Below are 19,909 nucleotides of genomic sequence, written 5' to 3'. Positions count from 1 at the left end.
GCTTAAAAACAAAACAAAACAAGAAAGTCTCCTTGAGCAGAAAGAACCAGAAAGTTAAGAAAACTCATCCTGATCCTGACTAAAGTCAGTACAAAATGGTCATAAAGAATGTTTAGATAAGAAAATTAACTTTCTTAATAACATGAGCAGCAAGGAGCTTGGAAATGAGATACTATATGGAAAAATAAAAGTGCTTCAGCTTGTTTCACTAGACAAATGAAGTAACAGCTGTTGGAGAAAATGCTAAGGGCAGCCAGAGAGAAAGGTTGGGTTACCCACTAAGGGAAGCCCATCAGACTCACAGCAGATCTCTCGGCAGAAACCCTACAAGCCAGAAGAGAGTGGGGGCCAATATTCAACATCCTTAAAAAAAAGAACTTTCAACCCAGAATTTCATATCCAGCCAAACTAAGCTTTGTAAGGGAAGGAAAAATAAAATCCTTTGCAAACAAGCAAGTACTCAGAAATTTCATCACAACCAGGCCTGCTTTACAAGAGCTCCTGAAAGAGGCACTACACATACAAAGGAACAACCAGTACCAGCCACTCCAAAAACATACCAAATGGTAAAGAGCATCAACACAATGAAGAATCTGCATCAACTAATGGGCAAAACAGCCAGCTAGCATCAAAATGGAAGGATCAAATTCACACATAACAATATTAACCCTAAATGTAAAAGGACTAAATGTCCCAATTAAAAGACACAGACTGGCAAACTGGATAAAAAGCCAAAACCCATTGGTGTGCTGTATCCAGGAAACCCATCTCGCATGCAGGGATACACAAAGGCTCAAAATAAAGGGATGGAGGAAGATTTACCAAGCAAATGGAGAGCAAAAAAAAAAAAAAAAAAAAAAAAGCAGGAGTTGCAATTCTTGTCTCTGATAAAATAGACTTTAAAGCAACAAAGGTCAAAAGAGACAAAGAAGGACATTACATAATGGTAAAAGGATCAATGCAACAAGAAGAGCTAATGATCATAAATATATATGCACCAAATACAGGAGCACCCAGATATATAAGGCAAGTTCTTAATGACTTACAAAGAGACTTAGACTCCCACACAATAATAGTGGGAGACTTTAACACCCCATTGTCAATATTAGACAGATCAACCAGACAGAAAATTAACAAGGATATCCAGGACTTGAACTCAGACCTGGAAGAAGCAAACCTAATAGACATTTACAGAACTCTCCACCCCAAATCCACAGAATATACATTCTTCTCAGCACCACATCACACCTACTCTAAAATTGACCACATAATTGGAAGTAAAGCACTCCTCAGCAAATGCAAAAGAATGAAAATCATAACAAACAGTCTCACAGACCATAGTGCAATCAAGTTAGAACTCAGAATTCAGAAGCTAACTCAGAACCGCACAGCTACACGGAAACTGAACAACTGGCTCTTGAATGTTGATTGGATAAACAATGAAATGAAGGAAGAAATAAAGAAGTTCTTTGAAACCAATGAGAACGAAGACACAACATACCAGAATCTCTGGGAAACATTTAAAGCAGTCTCTAGAGGAAAATATACAGCAATAAGTGGCCACATGAGAAGCAAGGAGAGATCCAAAGTTGACACTCTATCATCAAAATTGAAAGAGCTAGAGGAGCAAGATCAAAAAAACTCAAAACCTAGCAGAAGACAAGAAATAATTAAGATCAGAGCAGAATTGAAGGAGATAGAGACACAAAAAACCCTTTAGAAAAATCAATAAATCCAGGAGCTGGTTTTTTGAAAAGATCAACAAAATAGACCACTAGCCAGATTAATAAAAAAGAAAAGAGAGAATAACCAAATAGACGCAAAAAAAAAAAAAAAAAAAAAAACGATAAAGGGGATATCACCACAGATTCCACAGAAATTCAAACCATCATCAGAGATTATTACAAACAACTCTATGCACATAAACTAGTAAACCTGGAAGAAATGGATAAATTCCTGGACTCCTGTGTCCTCCCAAGCCTAAACAAGGAAGAAGCTGAAACTATGCATAGACCAATAACAAGGTCTGAAGTTGAGGCAGCAATTAAGAGCCTACCACACAAAAAAAGCCCAGGTCCAGAAGGGTTCACAGCCGAATTCTACCAGACATACAAAGAGGAGCCGGTACCATTCCTTCTGAAACTATTCCAAATAATCCAAAAAGGGAATCCTCCCCAAATCATTTCATGAGACCAACATCATCCTGATATTAAAACCCGGCAGACACTCAACAAGAAAAAAAAACATCAGGCCAATATCCATGATGAACATAGACGCAAAAATCTTCAATAAAATACTGGGAAGCTAATTGCAACAGCACATCAAAAAGCTTATCCACCATGATCAAGTATGATTCATCCCAGGGATGCAAGGCTGGTTCAACATTGCAAGTCTGTAAATGTAATTCACCACATAAACAGAACCAAAGACAAAAACTGCATGATTATCTGAATTGATGCAGAGAAGGCCTTTGACAAAATTCAACAGCCCTTTATGCTAAAAACCCTCAATAAACTCGGTATTGATGGAACATATCTCAAAATAATAAAAGCTATTTATGACAAACCAACAGTCAATATCATACTGAATTGGAATGTATCTCAAAATAATAAAAGCTATTTATGACAAACCAACAGCCAATATCATACTGAAGGGGCAAAAACTGGAAGCATTCCCTTTGAAATCTGGCACTAGACAAGGATGCCTTCTCTCACCACTCCTATTCAGTATAGTACTAGAAGTTCTAGCCAGAGCAATCAGGCAAGAAAAAGAAATAAAGTGCATTCAAATAGGAAAGGAGGAAGCCAAATTGTCTCTATTTGCAGATGACATGCTTGTATATCTATAAGACCCCATCATCTCAACCCAAAACCTCCTCAAACTGATAAGCAACTTCAGCAAAGTCTCAGGATACAAAATCAATGTGCAAAAATCACAGGCATTCCTATACACCAATAACAGACTGAAAGAGAGCCAAATCAAGAACGAACTGCCATTCACAATTGCTACAAAGAGAATAAAACACCTAGGAATACAACTAACAAGGGATGTGAAGGACCTCTTCAAGGAGAACTACAAACCACTGCTCAACAAAATAAGAGAGGAAACAAACAGATGGAGAAACATTCCATGTTCATGGTTAGGAAGAATCATTATCGTGAAAATGGCCATACTGCCCAAAATAATTTATAGATTCATGCTATCCCCATAGAGCTACCAATGGCCTTCTTCACAGAACTGGAAAAAACCTCCTTAAACTTCATATGGAACTCATATGGAACCAAAAGAGAGCCCACATAGCCAAGTCAATTCTAAGCAAAAAGAACAAAGTGGGGGGCATCACACTACCGGACTTCAAACTATATTACAAGGCTACAGTAATCAAAACAGCATGGTACTGGTACCAAAACAGAGATATAGACCAATGGAAAAGAACACAGGCCTTGGAGGCAACACAACATATCTACAACCATCCAATCTTTGACAAACCTGACAAAAACAAGCAATGGGGAAACAATTCCCTGTTTAATAAATGGTGTTGGGAAAACTGGCTAGCCATGTGCAGAAAGCAGAAACTGGACCCCTTCCTGACACCTTACATTAAATTAACTCCAGATGGATTAAAGACTTAAATATAAAACCTAACACCATAAAAACCCTAGAAGAAAATCTAGGCAAAACCATTCAGGACATAGGCATAGGCAAGGACTTCATGACCAAAACACCAAAAGCATTGGCAACAAAAGCCAAAATAGACAAATGGAACCTAATCAAACTCCACAGCTTCTGCACAGCAAAAGAAACAGTCATTAGAGTGAATCGGCAACCAACAGAATGGGAAAAAAATTTTCAATCTACCCATCTGACAAAGGGCTGATATAGAGAATTTACAAAGAACTAAAACAGATTTACAAGAACAGAACAAACAAGCCCATTCAAAAGTGGGCAAAGGATATGAACAGACGCTTTACAAAAGAAGACATACATGAGGCCAACAAACATATGAAAAAAGGCTCATCACTGGTCATTAGAGAAATGCAAATCAAAACTACATTGAGATACCATCTCACGCCAGTTAGAATGGCGATCATTAAAAAATCTGGAGACAACAGATGCTGGAGAGGATGTGGAGAAATAGGAACACTTTTACACTGTTGGTGGGAGTGTAAATTAGTTCAACCATTGTGGAAGACAGTGTGGCAATTCTTCAAGGACCTAGAAATAGAAATTCCATTTGACCCAGCAATCCCATTACTGGGTATATAGCCAAAGGATTATAAATCGTTCTACTATAAGGACACATGCAAATGAATGTTCATTGCAGCACAGTTTACATTGCAGCAAAGACCTGGAACCAACCCAAATGCCCATTGATGATAGACTGGACAGGGAAAATGCGGCACATATACACCATGGGATATTATGCAGCAATCAAAAATGTTGAGTTTGTGTCCTTTGTAGGGACATGGATGAACCTGGAAACCATCATTCTCAGCAAACTGACACAAGAACAGAAAATCAAACATTGCATGAACAATGAGAACACATGGACACAGGGAGGAGAGCACTACACACTAGGGTCTGTTGGGGGGAAATAGGGGATGGACAGTGGGGGGTAGGGAGTTGGGGAGAGATAGCATGCAGAGAAAAGCCAGAAATAGGTGAAGGGGAGGAAGGCAGCAAATCACACTGCCATGTGTGTACCTATGCAACAATCTTGCATGTTCTTCACATGTACCCCAAAACCTAAAATGCAATTAAAAAAAAGAAGTAACAGCTGTTCTGCTAAGGCCCTAGCAATAATGATGATGATAATCATAAACAATATCATTGTTACTTTACTGAGCTGTTGCACTAGGCACTATGCTGCCTTATTTTCATAGTGAAGACTACGAATAACCCATTTTACAGATATGGAAACCAAGGCATAGGGAATTAAGCAACCTCCTTAGGACACAGATTTAGTAAGTGGCAAAGTCATGATTAGAATTCATGTAGTCTGGTTGCAAAGCCCACACTCATCACTTCTACACTTTACTCACTGCCCCTCTCCAGCTGTGAAAAGTAGGACACCAATGAGAATTTAAGACTTGGTTGATTATGATTCATGATTGAAAGCTATGAGAAGATTCTGTATAATGAATGACTTCTTCTGCAATGTCTATACAGTATGTATGACATTTTCCCAAGGTTCTTTCCTATAATATCGCCTCTGAATGCAGATGACAAATGTCAATATGAAGTTCTATTCCTGTGGCCTCATACGCACTTCAAAATAAATTGACTACAAAATCCTCTCAGTTGCTGACTAGTTACATAAGGCTGATAGCCACAAGGTAATGTAAGGGGAAATATCTACCCCAACAGAGTGATGTGGTATTTATTAATTTATTTATTTATTCTTTTTAGAGACGGTGTCTTGCTTGGCTACCCAAGCTGGAGTGCAGTGGCATAACCATAGCTTATCATCCTCAAACTCCTAGGCTCAAGCAGTTCTCCCACCTCAGCCTCCCAAGTAGCTGGGATTATAGGTTAGTAGTACCATACTTGGAAAATGTTATTCTTAGTAGAAATAGTGTCTTGGAATGTTGCCCAGGCTGGTCTTGAGTTCTTGGCCTCAAGCAGTTCTCCACCCTCAGCCTCCCAGCTAGGATCCTTCCTTCTGAAGGCAATTAGATAGGCTAGTTGTAAGAACAACCCCTAGTTTGTTGCAATGAAGTCATGTCATCAGGACAGTTAAGGAGAGAGGACAGACCAAGTGCATCCAATAGTAGTACCAAGTCATTAAAATACAAGTTAAAAAGAAGAGGTGTTCAGAGTACATCCTATTCTATCCCTCAAGAAATTAGCATTCACTCATATAAAAGACAGTTCCACTAATCAAGAGTCTTATAGTTGCTGGAGAACAGAGACTGTGTAAAAGCAAACAGTGACAAGTGTGAACATAACTTGCTGTCATGCAGTAATTAACAGACTGTGTCCCTTGCTACCCTAGAGTGTCATGGGGATATCCCTTAGTGAAAAGGTCCTCTAATCCCTTTATGTAGATATCTGTTTTATATTTGTAAGATTCTGAGTAAGTTTCTGTGAGAAAGAACACTGTTACTTTTTAAAAAGGTTATAACCACCACTTTACCATATTTTCCAACTCTCTGGGGATACTGCTTGGCTTGTTCATTAGATCTACAAACACCAGATATAAAAATCTTTTCTGGCTAGGTGTGGTGGCTTATGCCTGCTATGCACTTTGGGAAGCTGAGGCAGGGGGACTGCTTGAGGTCAGATGCTCAAGACCAGCCTGGACAACATAGCAAGACCCCATCTACATTTAAAAAACAAAAACACCTTTTTTTTTTTTTTTTTGATTCAGGATCTCCCTCTGTCACTCATGCCAAGTGCACTGGTGTGATCTTGGCTCACTGCAACCTCTGCCTCCCCAGCTCAAGCGATCCTCAGCCTCTCAAGTAGCTGGAAATGCAGGCACATGTTACTGTGCCCGGATAATCTTCGTATTTTTTGTAGAGATGGGGTTTTGCCATGCTGGCCAGACTGGTCTCAAACTCCTGTCTCCCAAAGTAATAGGATTACAGACGTGAGCCACTGTGCCTGGCCTATAAAAAAACCTTTAAAAAAAATCTTTTTGGCTGGGCACAGTGGCTCACGCCTGTAATCCCAGCACTTTGGGAGGCCGAGGCAGGTGGATCATGAGGTCAGGAGTTCAAGACAGCCTGGCCAAGATGGTGAAACCCTGTGTCTACTAAAAATACAAAAATTAGCCGGGCATAGTGTCAAGTGCCTGTAATCCCAGCTACTTGGGAGGCAGAGGTTGCAGTGAGCTGAGATCGTGCCACTGCACTCCAGCCTGGGCTACATAGTGAGACACCATCTCAAAAAAAAAAAAAAAAAACAACAACAACAATTCTTTTCTAACCGTTGTTACAGTGAGAAGAAATAATTACACAAAAATTATTTGAAAGACAACTACCTGCCAAACAATGTTAGATACTTGCTCTGAATTAAAATATAGTATTACTCACACATATACACGTTTAACTGCAGCATGCTGACAATCCTATTATCAATACCAACGGTAATGAAAAAATATAAAGTCAATTTCTACCAAAATATTTTCATCAAAATCTAAACCCAACTTTTCTATTTCTATTTTGATTCCTAACCCTGCCAAAGCAATATAAACTGAGCAGTTATCCTGGTTCTACCTGATGTAGCCTTATAACATATAAAGAGACTGCATTATATGAAAAAGGTCAGATCTTATGAACTTAACTCACCAAAATGATCTGAAGGAAGACCTCACATTGCCGTATATTATATAGTGCCTCTTTTAACATATATGGCTGAAGTTCAGCCTTCATGAGTGGGTTGTCAGCTGCCTTCTCAAGGACCGCTGTGTAGCAGTATGCCTGGTGCTGGGTCTTCTCAAGCTGATCATCAATATGCTGCAGGGTGGCTGGGATTGCTTCATGGAGAACACCTGGCACTGTTTGTAACAGTATAAAAACACAGCCATAAAGGAGACTAAAAATGATTAAGGAGAAAAGGCCTAGAAAGTAGTCACATCTTAAGCATTCAGTTGGGGTTTTTTTCCCCAATCAAATTAGTAATAATGAGGCATGTGTTTGATGGGTCCCACAACATAAAGAAAAAAATCTAACACAAACAAGTTCAAACAAAAGATATTATCAGAATGATAACCCAGTTATAGCAGGTCAGCTTTGCCACTAAATATAGAGAAGGTTAGAAAATATGCAGTTTGAAATTATGCGTTGTTAAACGTTTCCTTCCAGAAAAGTCACTGGCTCCTCCTTCTATATACCATCTTTTCTAGTTATTGAAAAAACAAAAACAAAAAATGAATGCTTGTTAATAAACGCATCTGGATGGTGAGAAATGACAGAATAGTCTAGCAACAAAGGGTCACTTATGAAAATGAAAATTTGACTTTTTAGAACAGTTTTTAAAATAGAAAAAATTTCCCTTTTATACTAGATTAGTGATCTGGCGAAGGACACTAACACCGTATCAGTGGGCCTCCAGGAGGACCAAATTCATAAGGAAGTTACTTCTTCTGGTAGGTACTTCATTAAATATTTCATAATACTTTCAAACTTACAGATAAATAACGCATTAAGTATATGACAACAAAGAAGATGCACCCGAATTTAGAAATTTGGAATATCTCCTCGTGGATCTTTTCATTCCATTAACTGCAGCAGGAGCTGTTTTCAGGAAGACTTTTATTTTTTAAACAACTAAATTTCACTCCCTTGTGGTTACTGACTTGCAGTAGAGAACACAAAGCCCCGCTGAACTTGGGGGTGAGCTTTGAGCAGGACCCTTCACTGCTTTCCCGGATTCACTGTCTCATACTAGCTTCATGGTACATAAAATTTAGTCTTACCCCAGCAAAAGAAAAAATCACTACACATTATAAATAATAGTAACTTAAGGAAATAGTAAAAAATACAAATCTTACATTTAAGTATGCCAGTGGTGTGTTATTATTTTCCTCACTGTGCATTTTAAATTTTAAACATACATAACCTTTAGAATTAACCTAATGATATACCTACAATCATCAATGCCTTCTCCTCCTTTTCCACAGTCTCTGTTAAATAAACGAATTCCAGTAACAATCATGGTGAGTTCTTTCAGTTGGCGTTCTTTGTCCTTCTTACAAAGAGTTAGAAATGTCCCAAGCTCAGCCTGAGGAAAAACACTCTGGAGAGCAGCTAAAATAAACCAGAAAAAAAAGGAAAACAAAGTGACGGAATAAAGATACCGGAAGTTAAATAACAAGTTTTTTTTCTTTCAGCAGAAAGTTAAGGGTATGAGCTGCTTATGTAATTCTTTAAATTTCTAATACCTGATTATAGAATACACAATAAAATTGATCACACATCAAAGCTGGACTACTGAGAGTTATGCCATTGTCTCATGTTCATTTTCAATAACTGAACAGCCATCAGTTCCTTTTTGGCAATAGGCATGAAAACAACCTTTCTAATTAGGGATTTGAGCCGAAAAATGGATGGTTTAAAACAATTGTGGAAGAGAGCCATAGGAGAGTTAAACATTTTTCCTATTCCTCATTTTAAAGTATGAAAGTGGGCAAAATTTCCTAAGGATAAAACACTGCCCCTTTCCATCATCCACTTTAAATGACAGACTCAATTTCTGTCATCAATATGAAATATCCCTTTCCAGCTTTTCCATTAACTCAATCAGTCTGGTACCCTCAATCCTACTATTGATGTTTCTCTAATGAGGTGTAATAGGTCCCTACATATGTGCATCTCTAAGAAATTAGCAATATTTCACTTTCTAGAGATGCTACTTGAGTTTTAGGACTGATACACAGTGTAAAAGGAGACTGGGTACATTTTAACTCATTTGTGCTGATTTTTCTTTTTCAGATAAAAAGGGAACTTCAATCTTTAACACTTCTAATTTAACATATTTTATAAAATACAATGATCATATATTTTCACTTATGAAATGGAAATTGGTTATACGTTTTACCTGTTACCTCTCTGACAGTCTTGATGTCTGTAGGGGATCCAAGGCCAGAGCGGAGTAACATATAGCTGATAATCTTCCGGTAGAGGCTTTCCAATTCTTCTTTAGTACATGCTCTGTTATCTGTAATTTCCCTGGTAACAGAGCCTAATCTCAAGTCTAGGACTCGGTGATGTTCTTCAAGAAATTCCACTAAAATTGGCAAATAACAATGTTCTATATATTTAATATTTAGAATTCTTCTCACATAAGAACTAGAGAAAAACTGGCTTGGATATGGCAATTCTACTTCATGAAAACAAGTAATTTCTTAAGATGTAATAATGAAATAAAAAACAGTGGCCAGCAAGTAACCTCAAGACAAAAATCCAGTAGAAAAGATTTATTACAGCCAGGCGTGGTGGCTCATGCCTGTAATCCCAGCTCTTTGGGAGGCTGAGGCAGGTGGATCACGAGGTCAGGGGTTCGAGACCAGCCTGACCAACATGGTGAAATCCCGTCTCTACTTAAAAATACAAAAATTAGCTGGGCATGGTGGCGCACACCTGTAATCCCAGCTACTTGGGAGGCTGAGGCAGAAGAATTGCTTGAACCCGGGAGGCGGAGGTTGCAGTGAGCCGAGATCGTGCCATTGCACTTCAGCCTGGGCAACAAAGCAAGACTCCGTCTCAAAAAAAAAAAAAAAAAAAGATGTATTACAGTGACTTAAATGGAATACTTGGTCAAAACACCTAAGACTTTAAACAGCCAAACTAACCAGTAAATATCTAAAACCAGAAAAGTCTAAAACCTCCCAATTAAGCAGAAAGAAGACCATTTTTACAATACATATATTTTTAAACTATATAAAAAATATAAATATATACATACTATATATTTATGCTATATGTAAGCATATGTAGTATACTATACATAAGCATATACAGTAGCAGAAATACATATGTAGTGTGTATATATATATATATATATATATATCTTCCTTTCAGTTATGTGTATTTTTATTTCAGTTCTAGTTAAATTTCCTCTGAAAAGCATTATTGATAATATAATGTTGCATCAAGAACTGTATCCCTCCTCGTTCCTCCTGTGATATGCTGAGGTATAGTCTCAACGCTGGCAGGACACCATGTTCACTGAGTTATTGCAAGGATGTTTCTTGCAATCACTCAATAAAACAACCCATATTACTATTACAATGGCAATAATTAACAATATCCACCATGCATAGTTTATACTTATACTCTTGCCACAAAAACAACTGAGAACTTTTTGCAAATTAATATATATATATAAAATTATATATATATAATTATATATAAAATTAAAAATATAGGCTGGGCATGGTGGCTCATGCCTATAATCCCAGCATTTTGGGAGGCCCAGGCAGGTGGATCACAAGGTCAAGAGATCGAGACCATCCTGGTCAGTGGTGAAACCCCATCATTACTAAAATACAAAAATTAGCTGGGCATGGTGGCATGCGCCTGTAGTCCCAGCTACTCGGGAGGCTGAGGCAGGAGAACTGCTTGAACCCAGGAGGCAGAGGTTGCGGTGAGCCGAGATGGCACCATTGCACTCCAACCTGAGTAACAAGAGCGAAACTCTGTCTCAAAAAAAAAAAAAAATATATATATATATATATGTTAAATTTTATCAATTCTAAAACTATTTTATTGCTTTAAAATTTTACTATTAAGCAAAAACACAAGATATATATTTTTATGTAGGTAGCATAACTGAAACTAATACATACAAAATCACTAAATTGTTAATAATGATAATAATGATTGTACATATAGCAGAGGCAGAGGTAGTCCATGGAGAAATATATTTGTTTTATATAGCAGGGACAGAGGCAGTCCATAGAGAATTATATTTTCCTTTTTCTTTTGTTTCCAAGTTGTCTTTGATGTATGCATTAAGTTATTTACATAATGAGCTGGGCATGCTGGCTCACACTTGAAATCCCAGCACTTTGGGAGTCCAAGGTGGGCAGATTGCTTGAGGCCAGGAGTTTGAGACTAGGCTGGGTAACCCGGTGAAACCCCGTCTCTACTAAGAATACAAAAATTAGCTGGGTATGGTGGCATAAGCCTACAGTCACAGCTACTCAGGAGGCTGAGGTGGGAGAATTGCTTAAACCCAGGAAGCAGAGGCTGTGTGATCTGTGATTGCGCTACTGCACTGCAGCCTGGGCGACAGAACAAGACTCCGTCTCAAAAGAAAAAAAAAATTACATACTGAAAAACTTTCTATGCTTAAATTTCCCATCACTCATTTCATTTTTGGATAGTTACATAATTTAGGTAATTATTATGAGATGATAATATAAACCAGGAACAAGAAAATCTACAAATTAAAAACTTTTCCCTTCAATGGGCTGGTTGTTTGACTTTCTAATTATTATGCATTAGTACCATAAAGGTTAAAAGACAATAGACTTGAAAACAACAATTATGAGCATAATAATTTGAATTGACTTTTAACATTCACAAAGGCCAATGATGTTTTTTTCACTAGCATTTCTAACATGGTTATATTCTTCAAAGTTGAAAAACATTTCAAAAGACTGCAAAAATTAAATTGTTAAATTGATGAAGCAATTAAATTCATTGTCAACCCTTCTTAGCTGAAATATAATATGAAATTGTTCTAAGTATAAAAATAGGTAGTAAATGTTACCTCGATTTGTGTAATTCATATCAAAATAGACTTGCATCTTAATAGTGTCCAGGGATGGATTTTTAGTATCCAATAGCCGAGCCATACAAAGCTAGAAAAGAATAGCCCATTAATGCTTTTAGTTATAGTTTCTGAGACATTCAAGTATTTCCTAAAGTTATTTTCAAAAATAAAAGGAAAAGCAGTGGTTCCTGATATTTATTCACCAATAACCCCTTCTATTATGTTTTTTCTCCTGGAGGACTTCAGGCTTTATGGTTTATTTAACCAATAATATTTTTTGAGATGGAGTCTCGCTCTGTCGCCCAGGCTGGAATGCAGTGGCGCGCTTGGCTCACTGTAACCTCTGCCTCTGAGTTCAAGTGAGTCTCCTGCCTCTGCCTCCCGAGTAACTGGGACTACAGACGCATGCCACCACACCCGGCTAATTTTTTTTTTTTTCAGTAGAGACAGGGTTTCACTCCTGACCTCGTGATCTGCCCATCTCTGCCTCCCAAAGGGCTGGGATTACAGGCATAAGCCACAGTGCCAGGCCAGCTTTTTTTATTTTTATAGATTTAGGGGGTATAAGATTTTCGTGGATATATTGCGAGTAGTGGTGAAGCCTGAGCTTTTAGTGTAGCTAACACCTGAATAGTGTACATTGTATCTATTAAGTAATTTCTCATCCCTCACTCCCTCTCACCCTCCCAAGTCTCCAATGCCTATTGTTCCACCCTCTATGTCCCTGTGTACATATTATTTAGCTTCCACTTATAGGTGAGAACGTGGTATTTTACTTTCTGTTTCCAAGCTATTTCACTTAAGATAGTAGCCTCCAGTTCCATCCATATTGCTGCAAAACATGATTTCATTGTTTTTTATGGTTCAATGGCTCCATAGAATTCCATTGTGTGTATGTATACATACATTTTCTTTATCCAATAATCTGTTGAGGGACACTTAGGTTGAGTCCATATTTCTGCTACCAATAGCATTTGTTAATAAGTCATTTCCCTTAAGTTAATCAATAATCACCATTCCCAGGTGGCTAGCAGTCCAGTTGAAGGCAAGAAACCTGATGTTTTGGTTAGTTTGAGCAGTCTAAATGTGGGTAAATGTTCCACGAAGCTTATATTCCAGTCTAGAACTCTTCTAGAGTTCCTCATTACTATTTATTTGTGCCTTGAACAACACTCCTTATTTTGTTTTATAAAAAGCCGCCGCAGCCAGCGCAATGGCTAACACCTGTAATCCCAGCACTTCGGGAGGCCGAGGTGAGCAGATCACCTGAGGTCAGGAGTTTGACACCATCCTGATCAACACGGTGAAACCCTGTCTCTGCTAAAAATACAAAAATTAGCTGGGCGTGGTGGTGCACGCCTGTAGTCCCAGCTACTTAGGAGGCTGAGGCAGGAGAATCACTTGAGAATCTGGGAAGGGGAGGTTGGAATGGGCCAAGATCACGCCACTGCACTCCAGCTTGGGGGACAGAGTGAGACTTCGTCTCAAAAAATAAAATAAAATAAATAAAAATAAAAATAAAAAGTTAAAAGCTGCTGCAACTACTCCCCTCTCTTCACAAAATTTCTCTGGTTCTACCCTTGATATTTCTTCTCCTGGTTTGTTTTCTTTCATGAGCCCCCACATAGATGACTCATTACCCTTCTCTGCCTTGCCTCTTTAAATGGAATGATCAACCTCAGTTTTTCTTTTTTTCTCTCATCCCTACTGGTCACCTCCCTCCCCCACTTCCTTCACTTCTCACCCTGTAGGCTGAATACACTGCAGCCAGCAGGGCCTGGCAACATTACTCTCAACCCTTCTCCCCGAGCACCAGCCCTGCTTTCCTGGGAGGAGAGAGGGGAGAATGCAAGACTGAGGATGGGACTGTGTCTTTGCAGAAGGCTGTGCACCTGGATTCCTCCATGTAGAGAAGTACTGTTCTAAAAATCATACTTTAAAAAAATTAGCTCATCCACGATTTTTAATTGAGAAAAAAAAATGTCACTTGAATTATAACATAGATTGTTAGTTTATATACCTGTCATATTCAAAGTATATTGACTTGATTCTTTCCAGCTTAGTTGAGGTGGGGGTTGGAGGGAATGGAAAACTCTTCTTGGGTCATGACAAGGAGAAAAACTTATTTTCTGACCCTCCTTGACTCTGTTGCATGGCTTTCCAATAAAATTTTTGACTGTCACAATCACTTCCCCTATTGCTAAAAACAAGCTTTATACTCTCTTTTCTCTGCATCCTCACCAATATCCGTTATGTTTAAACTTTTTTTTTTTTTTGAAATGGAGTCTCACTCTGTCACCTAGGCTAGAGGGCAGTGGCAGGATCTCGGCTCACTACAACTTCCACCTCTGGGGTTCAAGCGATTCTCCTGCCTCAGCCTCCTGAGTAGCTGGGATTACAGGCTCACATCACCATGCCCAAGTAATTTTTTATTTTTATTTTTTTGAGACAGAGTCTCACTCGGTCACCAGTGCATGACCTCAGCTCACTGAAACCTCCACCTCCCGGGTTCAAGCAATTCTCCTGCCTCAGCCTCCCGGGTAGCTGGGATTACAGGCGTGCGCCACCACACCCAGCTAATTTTTTTGTATTTTTAGTAAAGATGGGATTTCACCATGTTGGTCAGGCTAGTCTCAAACTCCTGATCCACCCACCTTGGCCTCCCAAAGCGCTGGGATTACAGGCATGAGCTACCATGCCTGGCCCCATGTTTTGGCTTTTTAACAGACATTCTAACTGGTGTATGATTGTATCTCATTGTCAGAATAGAAAACCAGAGAAAAAAGCCACATACCTGAAGTCAAGTGATCTTTGACAAAGTCAATAGAAACATGCACTGGAGAAACAACACCCTATTTGATAAATGGTGCTGGGAAAATTGTATTACCATTTGCAGAAGAATGAAACTAGAGCCCATCGTCTCACCATACACAAACATTAACAACTGAAGATTGATTAAAGACTTAAATGTGGCCGGGCGCGGTGGCTCAAGCCTGTAATCCCAGCACTTTGGGAGGCTGAGGCGGGTGGATCACGAGGTCAACAGATCAAGACCATCCTGGTCAACATCGTGAAACCCCATCTCTACTAAAAATACCAAAAAAATTAGCTGGGCATGGTGGCGTGTGCCTGTAATCCCAGCTACTCGGGAGGCTGAGGCAGGAGAATTGCCTGAACCCAGGAGGCGGAGGTTGTGGTGAGCCGAGATCGCGCCATTGCACTCCAGCCTGGGTAATAAGAGCTAAACTCCGTCTCAAAAAAAAAAAAAGACTTAAATGTAAGACCTGAAACTACAAAAGTACCAGAAAAAACCTAGGGCTGGACACTGGCCTAGGCAAAGAATTCATGACTTAAAAGCAAATGCAACAGAAACAGACAAATTGGATTTAAATAAACTAAAAAGCTTCTACGTATCAAAATGAATAATCAACAGAGTGAAAAGACAACCTGCAGAATGGGAGAAAATATGTGCAAACCATAAATCTGACAAAGGACTAACATCCAGGATCTACGAGGAGCTCAAACAATTCGACAACAACAACTAACCCATTAAAAAGTAGGCAAAGGACATGAATAGATATTTTTCAAAAGAAGACATACAAATGACCAACAACCATATGAAAAAAATGCTCAACATCACTCTGCATTAGAGAAATGCAAATTAATTTACTTCTATTTAACTTTACAGTATATGACAAACCATTTAATCTTTGCAATGTAAGAGATTAATAACAAGGTGCCACGAAAATACTATAGCAGATGCTGCTACCTGTCCAATTTCCCTGCCCGCCTTCCTTCCTAACAGAGCCTCAATTTGGATTGGGGCAAGGATTTATTCATCTAAGAAAGAAAAAAAAGTAAACATCCCTGGGTCACTTACAGTATCATTCTGGTCAATAAATGTAAGTAGATGGGAAGGATTCTGAGAAAACATTATTTTCTGGACAGAAGGTGATAGACCCAATTGGCACACATGTTTTGCCCTTTGCCTTTCCCGCTTCTTTCTACCTGGAGGTAGGGTAGCTATCTTCTGACCATCAGACGACCATATTGCAAGAATGGTGTGCCCCAGGAAGCCAGGAAGAATGCCCTATGTCTCTCTAGACTTTGTGTTATGAGAAAAATGCCTCAGGTGTACTACTGTTTTGTGGGCGTTTGACGCAGCTGAAGGCAATAATGACAACTGAGAATAAGTAATTGCAAATTTGAGAACCATTCGGTAATCACCTTAACAAGATTCTGCACGTCACTTTTCATGAGGGTTCTATCCATGTTAAAGCCATTACTTGGATCCAGGACAACAGCTTTCACCTGAGAGTAGGAAAGAGTCCATTAAGTAATTTTACTTCATATTATTATAAAATTAGTTTAATATGTTTCCATTTTTTAAACTACCTCTTGATCACACTGAGTTTGGTTTTCAACTATTTTTTTTTGTTACTGAACTCATCAGCATCCTTGTTACAGGCTGAAGAAAGGAAGCAACAAACATCAAACTTGAATATGGTGCTAGAAAAGTTATATGGGGAAATAAGCTGAAACCAGTTGATAGGTTTTCAATTGGGACACTATGGTATATTTTATTGTTTTTGTGGTTTTGTTTGTTTTTTGAGACAGAGTCTCACTCTATCGCCCAGGCTGGAGTGCAGTGGATTGATCTTGGATCACTGCAACCTCTGCCTCCCGGGTTCAACTGATTCTCTTGCCTCAGCCTCCCAAGTAGCTGGGACTACATGTGTGTGCCACCACATCCAGCTAATTTTTTTTTTTTTTTTTTTTTTTAGTAGAAACAGGGTTTCAACATATTAGACAGGCTGGTTCTGAATTCCTGACCTCATGATCCACCCACTTCGGCTTCCCAAAGTGCTAGGGTTACAAGTATGAGCCACCACGCCCGGTCTTTTTTTTTTTTTTTTTTTTGAGATGGAATCTCACACTGTCACTCAGGCTGGAATGCAATGGTGTGATCTTGGCTCACTGCAACCTCCAACTCCTGGATTCAAGCAATTCTCCTTTCTCAGCCTCCCAAGTAGCTGGGATAACAGGTGCCCACCACCACACCCGGCTAATTTTTTTTGCATTTTTAGTAGAGATGGGGTTTCACTATGTTGGCCAGGCTGGTCTCGAACTCCTGAGGTTGTGATCCGCCTGCCTCAGCCTCCCAAAGTGGTAGGATTTACAGGCGTGAGCCACCATGCCTGGCCATTTTGTTCTACTTTTATTGCGTATTGTTAACTTAACCAAAAGCAAGAACAGAGAAACCATAGCAGAGTAATTTTTGACCACAGCAAACAAAAATACATGTTGAAAAAATTCCCACACAGGAAAACATTATTGATGTTTCCAAAACTCATCAAGGTCTTCTGAATCAGTCTCTATAAATCTAGAATTGACATGCTCTATAAACTTTTAAAAAATGTTTTCACTAACTTGTCCAATGATCTCGTTTCAATTGAAAAACATCTGTAAAAGTGTCACAGAATTTAGAAGGGAAAATGGATACCACAACTTTAAAAAGCTCTTAATAAAGAAGTAATCACAAAAATATTTCTTCTTACCATAAAAGCAATCAGAGTTTCCGAAACAATCTCTCCATGGACTGCACATTCTTGTCCTACTTCTCGTATAATACTCCTGATAACACTTTCGGCCTGAGTTGGAGGCATTCTGGCTAAATAAAACAATTATTGTTTTTTTAAAACGTGGTTTTATGCAAATTTATTTTTTTTCTCTTTAGATAGCTCCACTATTGTATTTTTAAAGAGTCATAATATCATCTATTAGTTTATTAGTATTTTTATTAATATCTAGGCCTCTCCTGTCTTTCATTAATTTATTTTTAAAAATGAAGGACTTTATTGATGACAGACAACGACTGGGATTCCAAATAATTGAAACATTTGATACTTACCATTTTCAATTATTTAAATGATAGCCACTAAACATATATTCCTATCATGATATTCTTAATTTTTTTTTTAAAAAAGACTAAACAGTATTTGTGGGAGAGGGAGGTAGAATTAATGAGAAACCCAAACCCTAAGGCAGCAGAATACAGCTTCAAAAAGTAAATGCTTATTCCACCACATTCACTAAATGACCCTTCGTAACTGTACTAGAATCTTGGAAAACAGTTCTTGCTCAGATCATTGAAATAAATCTTTTCTGCACATCTAAAATGAAATTCAGACTCTTGATAAACATAAAAGCAAAAACCAAAACGTAAGAGTTATGCTTTATGGAAAAAAATGAACTCCTGATTAGTAATTCCATTTACTATAAGGAAAAAGTGGTAAGTTTTGATCGAGTTTTCTGATTTTCCTGAATATTAGTAACTGAGCACAACGGAATTTGGCATGTAGCCTATAACAAACGTAGATAAAGCCAGTGCCTCGGCATTATTAGCTTTCCGATGAATGGGTTCGGAAGCGTTAGGCATTTTGTCCAGTGAAAGCAGATTGCCTGGATTCCATCGTGATCCGACCATTGTCTAGCTGTGAGACCTTGGGCACTTGCTTCACTTCTCTCCAGAGTTGTGATAACTAAATTAGTCCTACGTATTTAGTGGTTACAACAGTGCGTGGCATAACGGAAGCGCTTAAATCAGCTTAGAACCAGTACGCCTGGATCGCAGGCCGCGCATGCGCCAGTGTGTGTCTGTGGGAGAGGCCTCCAGCCCCGGCTGTTTGCGCGTGCGCGCCGCTGCCCCGTCGCTAGGGACGCCGCTCAGCACTTTTCCGACGACCACCCTCCAATTACTAAATCTCCGGAGGTCCGACTTCTGGGGCAGCCAGTGAAGCGGAACAGAGGCGAGAGGCCTCAGGTACCCGCGCAGTGGCTAGAGGGCCAGCCTACGGCCCTGGGCGCCTCCTGCAGGAATGGACCGCTGCCCACGCCCAGCGGCTGCGACCCCTAAAGGGTGGAGACTGAACTCCCAGTCTAGACGAGGGAAGACGGGTCCTCCTTACGCCCGGGCTCCACCCGTCGCCCCACGCTTGCCGCCTGGCGGGGTACGCCTCGGGGTCACGGGCGCGGAGCCCCGCGTAGGCTGACCTGGACCGGAATCGACCGCAAGAGCCGTGTCCGTACGCTTCTCTTCTGGGGTCCTACCGCGGCTGTTGGGGCAGTCAGGCGCTCGCTGCAAACACCGCGTAACCATGGAGATGGAACGCTCCGGACAAGAGAGGGCGGGGCCAGGTGGGCGGGCGGGGTACCACTTTGAGGGTCTTTCCCCCAAAAGATGAGCTGGAAAAGCTTTAAAAACAAAGGAATTTCATGCACAGACATCTTAACCTCAGTGGTTAAGCTTGTGAAACAGAAGTTCTTGTAAAGATACTAACTTGTTAGCGTGGGAACGATGGGGCGGGGGAAAGAGGGAGGAGCCAGTTGGACAGGCTGGGAAAACGAAAGGGCTGTATCCTGGACTAATAACGTTGTTGTAAAAGTATCTAGTTTTTAAAAACAAAAGTAAAAAGTATCGAGGTTTTAGTTCATATCCTGTTGTTCAAAGAAGTCTGTAACGCAATGCTCCATGATGCCGGAAGAGAAAACTGCTCATTCAAGAAGCACGTGATAAAGACATACTGGTTTCCGAGTTAAAATAATGAGGTTTTGTCCCTTAACGAAAATGTCTTTAGGCCCACTTTCAGACGTGAAAGTGTGAAACAGGGTTAAATACGCATTA

At 39.5% G+C, this 19,909-nt stretch overlaps 1 protein-coding gene across 7 annotated transcripts in view; it reads right to left on the bottom strand.

Moving 5' to 3' along the window:
* Nucleotides 1-19,384, bottom strand: part of CFAP206 (cilia and flagella associated protein 206) — an 80,935-nt gene extending 61,551 nt beyond the window's left edge. For 3 of the 7 annotated variants that reach the window (XR_013534376.1, XM_002746841.7, XM_008994745.5), the window contains exons 1-7: nucleotides 19,279-19,384; nucleotides 17,784-17,896; nucleotides 16,453-16,536; nucleotides 12,223-12,313; nucleotides 9,544-9,732; nucleotides 8,595-8,753; nucleotides 7,293-7,501 (exon numbers count right to left, since the gene is read on the bottom strand). Coding sequence is in view for 6 of the 7 variants with exons in the window: in XM_002746841.7 (XP_002746887.3) it covers nucleotides 7,293-7,501; nucleotides 8,595-8,753; nucleotides 9,544-9,732; nucleotides 12,223-12,313; nucleotides 16,453-16,536; nucleotides 17,784-17,896; nucleotides 19,279-19,384 (951 nt within the window). In the remaining variant the exon portion in view is untranslated. Of the gene's footprint in view, nucleotides 1-7,292; nucleotides 7,502-8,594; nucleotides 8,754-9,543; nucleotides 9,733-12,222; nucleotides 12,314-16,452; nucleotides 16,537-17,783; nucleotides 17,897-18,136; nucleotides 18,867-19,278 lie in introns of those variants that run through there. The other 4 variants (XM_008994743.4, XM_078369758.1, XM_035296304.3 and 1 more) reach the window with 2 other exon arrangements.
* Between the last annotated feature and the right edge of the window lie 525 nt (nucleotides 19,385-19,909).

The sequence above is a fragment of the Callithrix jacchus genome, chromosome 4 (genome assembly GCF_049354715.1).
Source record: "Callithrix jacchus isolate 240 chromosome 4, calJac240_pri, whole genome shotgun sequence".
NCBI classification, from domain to species: domain Eukaryota; kingdom Metazoa; phylum Chordata; class Mammalia; order Primates; family Cebidae; genus Callithrix; species Callithrix jacchus.
Note: the sequence above shows the minus strand (reverse complement) of the source record. Positions and strands in the feature narration are given on the sequence as shown.